General features: G+C 58.9%; 1 protein-coding gene across 1 annotated transcript; it reads right to left on the bottom strand.

Moving 5' to 3' along the window:
• Positions 1-308: 308 nt before the first annotated feature.
• KCNK15 (potassium two pore domain channel subfamily K member 15) lies at positions 309-5,600 on the bottom strand. The gene is made up of 2 exons (XM_048963053.1): positions 5,264-5,600; positions 309-2,920 (listed from the first exon to the last, which is right to left on the bottom strand). The coding sequence occupies exons 1-2, from the start codon at positions 5,544-5,546 to the stop codon at positions 2,007-2,009; spliced, it is 1,197 nt and encodes a 398-aa protein (XP_048819010.1). The 5' UTR covers positions 5,547-5,600; the 3' UTR covers positions 309-2,006.
• Between the last annotated feature and the right edge of the window lie 446 nt (positions 5,601-6,046).

Here is a 6,046-nt window from a genome sequence, read left to right as displayed (position 1 = left end):
TTTAAGGTGCAGGGCTGCCTTGGGTGGAAGCGTGGGACACCGACAGCGGTGCGCTGCGGCCGTGGGCAAAGGAGGGTTCTGCTGTACTTTTTTCCCGTCTGTAGGTTTTATTCAGACGATATGTGATGATCGAGTGATTTACAATTCAGTGTTAAGCTAATGAAAACGTTGATAATGGTGACAATAAAAACCTTTTTTTTTTTCCTATGGTGTGTTGGATTACTTTAATCTAAAATTCAGCAGGCTCATCCATTCTCTCTGTGCCTGAAGGAAATGCTGCGAGCTCAGCCTGCCGCATCGCAGCGGTGCCCGGACTCCTTCCTGATGCTCTCAGCAGATGGGTTCTCTCTGAACCCACCCTAATTTCAATCCTGCATTCCTCTCTGCCATTTCCAGACATCATTTGTCTGTGGGCATCTGCAGGCACACAGCTGAGCTCTCTTCTGTTTTTACTCCAGGCAGAAGCCTTCTGCTCTTGCTGTTGTATTCTGTGGGGACCCTTCATGGTCACACTGGCCACGGTAGATTGATTTGGAAACCCTGGAACATAATGTGTTGCTGGCAGAAGAACAGTACTGTGCCCCGGGATGGTGGGAATTCAAAGAGGGATGGGATGTGTGTTCAGGGCAGTGTGGGCACCTCTGGGAAGGAGCGTCCCTGGGGGGACTGGGACTGCAGTCCTGGTGCAGGAGGGTTTGCGGAGTGCCACTCCCCTCAGAGTTTCTTACCCAACCTCGGTGTGGACTGGCAGGGCAGCTCCCCACCACCCTCCTGCTGCAGCTCCAGCCCCAATGGATCCCTGGTCCTGTGTGACACATGGAGTGATGAATGGCACCTCCCACCCTCAGACCATCACCAGCTCCCAGAAACAGGATGGGCTCAGTCACTAAGCAACCAGTGACCTCCCCCAGGGACATCCCTGCCCATGGACATCCACAGCCCAGCCATGGCAGGGCACGGGGAGTCTGGCAGGGTGCTGGGCTTTGGGCTCAGGCACATCTGCTCCTTTCCTGTGACAAACACTTGTCCAGCAGCAGCTGGGTTCACCTTTTGTCAAACCTCCCAGAACAAAAAGGAGAAAGCAAAGCCTGTTCTGAAGCCATCCTGGTGTGGGTACTCTGCATGCCTTCCCCACCAGAGGCAAAATGGAGAGGAAAATCACACAAGGGGGATTTTAGATAGAACTGAGTGAAAACATCTGTTTATTGGGGGAAAACAAAAAAGTGAAGCAAAGCTGCTCCCACTGCCAGAGCCCAGCCCTGCTCTCCCGCAGGGTGGGACAGGGCATGGAGCACCAGCTGGAAGCAGCCTCCTCTCTGGGGCTCTTTGCTAATGTCCTGGTATGAACCTGACCCTGTGCAGGTGGCTGCATGGTTCAAGGAGGAGCTCTCTGGGGCTGAGTCCTCAGCACAGCCTGGGCTCACAGGTTTGGCTGCAGTCCTTCCCACCAAGCAGTCTGTGTGGGGACCTCTTGGCAGGTGGCTGCATGGAGCTCAGCTCCAGGGCTTCTAAATCCCTTCCCCAGCTATACTGCCATCAGCCAGAGAACTGCAGCCCACCTTGGGTCCTGTCCTTGCATGGCGCTGCCTCATCTGTGCCCAGGGAACAGCCTGTGGGATGTCTTCAGCCCTGCGGGACTTGCTAACGTGTGTTTGGCCATTGTGGTGCTCTTGGCATATGTGACAGCCTGTGTGGCAAGAGGCAGTGACCGCATCTCAATGACCAAGGCAGCAACGCCTTCATTTTGAGAGCAGGCAGGTGGGAAAGCAAACCTACATCCTGCTGATGGGGCCTCTTCCAGACTCAAATGCTTGAGCCTGCTTGGGAGGAAGGAAAACCAAACAGTGCGTAATTGAGGCTGGCACCCTGCTGGAGGAGCGATGCCACCTCCAGGCCCAGGGTCCCCCATGTAGGGCTGGTTGCCAGCTGGGAGAGAGGAACAGAAGAAATGAGAGGTCAGAGGGGCCCGATTCCTCTGTTAATTGTTCATCAGCACAGCGAGGCTGCTAGATGGATTTCCTGCGTGGCTGTGGGTGCCGCGGGCACCGAGCGCTGCCCGATGACAACGTGCTGGCCGGGGACGAGCCAGTCTGTCCTCGTGTGCTCAGCGACACCTCGTCGATTTTGTAGGAAATGGAGTTGTAGTAGACAGGGTTGGTGTGGCAGCTCAAGGTCTCGGGGTGGGAGGGTGCAGGGCTGCCGCACAGCGGGGCCCGGTAGCACAGGCAGGTGCAGAAGGCCGGCACTTTGCCCTCCCCGTTGGCCGACTGCCGCCGCTGCCGCTCCGCGTCCTCCTGCACCAGCGGGATCAGGTTCATCTGGCTGGTCCTGTCCTCCGCCGGCAGAAAGATGGCCTTGTTACTGCGCCCGTCCTCCTTGGCTGTGAGGTGGATGGCGTTGCGGGCCCTCCTGAGTGAAGCCCTCTCCTCGGCGTCGCGCCGCTCGTCTTCTGAGTTCATGGTGAGGAAGCGCAGCACCACCAGGTTGAGGAAGGCACCGATGACCGTCAGCCCCACCAGGATGTACATGAAGCTGAACGCCACGTAGGGTGGCTTCTTCTGTAGCGCCTCGTTCTTCTGCAGGGCCACAAAGTCTCCGAAGCCGATGGTGGTCAAGGTGATGAAGCAGTAGTAGTAGGCATGGAAGAAAGTCCAGCCCTCAAAATAAGAGAAGGCAGCAGCCCCGATGCACAGGGTCCCCATGCAGGACAGAAAGCCCACCAAGACCATGTTCTCCATGGAGACATTGGTTGTTCTCATGCCCAGACACTTCTTGATCTTCTTGAGCAGGAGCCGCACGACGGTGTTCATGCGCTCACCCAGGCTCTGGAACATGACCAGCGTCAGGGGGATGCCCAGGATGGCGTAGAACATGCAGAACACCTTGCCAGCATCTGTGCCTGGGGCAGCGTGCCCATAGCCTGCGTGGGGGAGGGGGAGAATCATAGAATCGTTAAGGTTGGATAAGAGCTCTAAGACCATCAAGCCCAGTCATCCTCCTACCACCAATACTGCCCACTGACCACGTCAGTGTCCATCAGTGCCACATCTCCACATTTCTTGAACACCTCCAGGGATGGTGACTCCACCACCTCTCTGAGCAGTCTGTGCCACTGCATCAACACTCTTTCTGAGAATAAGTTCTTCCTAATTTCCAACGTCGGCCTCCCCTGGCACAACTTAAAGCCATCCCCTTTCCTTCTATCGCTGTTACCTGGGAGCAGAGACTGATCTCCACCTCACACAACCTCCTTCAGGGAGCTGCAGACAGCAGTAAGGTCTCCCCTGAGCCTCCTTTTCTCCAGACTGAACCACCCCAGTTCCCTCAGCCGCTCCCCACAAGTCCCCACTGTGCTCAGACCCCTCACAGCCCCATTGCCCCTCTCTGGACGCGCTCCAGGCCCCGATGTCTGTGTGGCAGTGAGGGCCCACAGCTGAGCACAGCACTCGAGGTGCGGCCCCACCAGAGCTGAGCACAGGGGGTCCCACATGCAGCCACATATGGAAGCTGTGGAGCAGAACCTCCCACTCTCCTCAAATGCCTTAGAGATTTAATTTCCCCACCTCTCTCCAAGTCTCAGCACTATGACTCAAGAACACACACAATTACACCATGAGGCATAATGAGGTACTCATCACCGTCCTTTGGACCTGGCTGATCCTGCACCCACCTCAGTTACATAAACTGAACTGAAACCAGCGGCCTCTGACCTAACGGGGTGAGTAAGTGTCAGGCTGCGAGGAGTCATGCAGCACTGCTGCGTGGGGGCAGAGGAGGCGCCCAACCTTTCCTTGGGTTTCTGTGTCAACCTGCTGGGGCAGGGGAGAGGCTGGGGAGAGGCTGGAGGTGCCCATGTGAGGGCCTTATCCCAGCCCTGCTGTGCTTTGAGCTGCCAAGGCAAGGGGGGAACAGCCCATCCCTAATTGCTGCGTCTCTTTATAAACCCATGCAAGCAAACCCAGTAAACTTAATTCCTGCATGGCACATCTCATGGAATACAGAGCAGAAAATAGACTGCAATGGGGAAAAAAAAAAAAAAAAAAAGGAAATAAAAAAAATTAAAAAATCAGATCCAAGCCCAATAACTGAGTGCAATTATCAGGTCCTAAGCACAATGAGAGCAATGAGGACATAAATAAAATGATCCAGAAGAGCTGTTGTAGCCTGAGAGGTTCCTGAAAGAGCGTTTGACTGATGCTTTCAAAATGACAAAGCTGCATTAGAAAGCTACACAGCTACATTAACGTTAAAGCTGAGATTCATAGCACAGTGTGACATAAGGAGGGCTGGCGTTTGAGAAGCACAGCACCTGGGCTGGGATTATTTATGGCAGGGGGCGTGTGATAAGCATGGCAATTGTTTGTCACAGCCGACAGAGAAATAATGTAAATGAAGCTATAAGCTGTCACGGGATGATGGGGGTTTTCATTGCAGCCATTCATCCTGCCGGGGCCGATGCTCAGCCGCCTCATCTCCTGGTCGCACATCTCCTCGTGTGCCCGTGCCAGACACAATGAATGCAGCCACCAGGCGTGTGCTGCCCGTGCCGAGCTGCCCCGAGAGGCTGAGCAGCCTCGGCCGCGGAAGGGCAGGAATTGGCCTCAGGGCTCCGCCGCCGAAGCGCTGCCGCTGGTCGGGATCCCAGCGCGGGGAGCGATGCGAGCACGGGACCCCACGGCCGCCCGCCCTCCTGGGATGCTCGGGATGCATGGATTCACGAAAGCGGATTAATTAAATGATGCTGATCACCTGTGTGGCTAATCTCAGAATTAAAGCATTCCCCGTTCAATTTAGCGTTACTCTATTGTGAAACAGCAGGCAGACCAAGGCTGGGCTCCGGTGAGCGCGTACACCTGGGGGCTGGACGCGGTGCCACCACCCCCCGACCTGACTCGCCCCACTTTCCCTGCGGGCACCCGTGCGCGCAGAGCGAGATTCGGCGGCCGGGACGGCCGAACGCGGAGTTTGGAGCCCGCGAAGGGGCCGGAGCCTCCCGCGCAGCTCTGCCGCCCGGCGTGCGGCTACGGCAGCAGCGATGAGAAGCGCCGCTCCCCGCCCCGCACCCCGCCGACTTCTGCAGCTCCGGCCCCGCGTCGCCGGGACGCCGAGAGCGTGGCGGCCGTGCCCGCGGCTCACCTCTCCCACCGCGGGGTCCCGGCACCGCGCTCGGCGGGGCAGCTCGGGGCCGCGGAGCCGTCCCGGCTCGGCCGAGGGAGCCGCGCTGCGGTGCGGGGACAGAGGAGCGCCGGGCTCCAGCACTCACCGATGGTGGTGATGACGGTGATGGCGAAGTAGAAGGAGCCGGCGAACTTCCACTGGCGCCCGGCGCGGTGCGGCTCGGCCTGCAGCACCAGCCGCTCCAGCTCCCGGTAATCGTCGGCGGAGAAGCGGTACTTCCTGCGCAGCTCCCCGCGCTTCTGCTCCAGCAGCCGCTTGCGGCCGCTCTCCGCCTCCGACTCCAGAGCATCGAAGACGGCGGCGCCCACCAGCAGGTAGGAGAAGATGCAGAGGATGAGCGCTGCCGTGCGCAGGTTCTGCCGCTTCATGGCGAGGCGCGGCCCCTCAGCCCGGGCTCCGCATGGCCCCGCCGCCCCCCGCGGGCCCCGCGCAGCTCCCGCGCGCCGCCCCTCGCGCCCCCCCCGCGTACACGCGCAGCGCTCCCCGCGCGCTCCCCGCCTTCCTCCGCCCGCACCGCGCTGCGGGGTCACGGCTGTGCCCGCTCCGCTCCGCCCTGCCCCGCTCCTTCCCTCGCTTCCCAGCCGCCCCGTTCCTGTTCGTTCCTCTCGCTCCGCCGCCCGACGGTGGCAGCGCTGCGGGGGACGGATGGATGCGACGGGTGCCCCGCGCCGCCTCGGGGCGCGCAGAATCGGCCGTTAGGAGATGGAGCCCTCGAAGCGCGGGCCTGGCGGCTCGGCTCGGCTTCCCCAGTAGTTTATGTAAGCCTTATGTTTCGCTTTTTAAAAATAGAAAGATGCTTCTCCCGAGTTGTGCGTTGCGGGAGATAACATCTCCTTCAAAAATAAACTCTGCCCATCTCGGCTGGGAG

The sequence above is a fragment of the Lagopus muta genome, chromosome 16 (genome assembly GCF_023343835.1).
Source record: "Lagopus muta isolate bLagMut1 chromosome 16, bLagMut1 primary, whole genome shotgun sequence".
NCBI classification, from domain to species: domain Eukaryota; kingdom Metazoa; phylum Chordata; class Aves; order Galliformes; family Phasianidae; genus Lagopus; species Lagopus muta.
This window is presented reverse-complemented; position numbering and strand designations above follow the sequence as displayed.

Bases quoted from the DNA above. Each gene is read 5' to 3' on its own strand.
- KCNK15 (XM_048963053.1), bottom strand. From the start codon at position 5,546: ATGAAGCGGCAGAACCTGCGCACGGCAGCGCTCATCCTCTGCATCTTC. The intron at 2,921-5,263 runs GTGAGTGCTGGA...TCCCCCACGCAG, and splicing joins CACCGTCATCACCACCATCG to GCTATGGGCACGCTGCCCCA.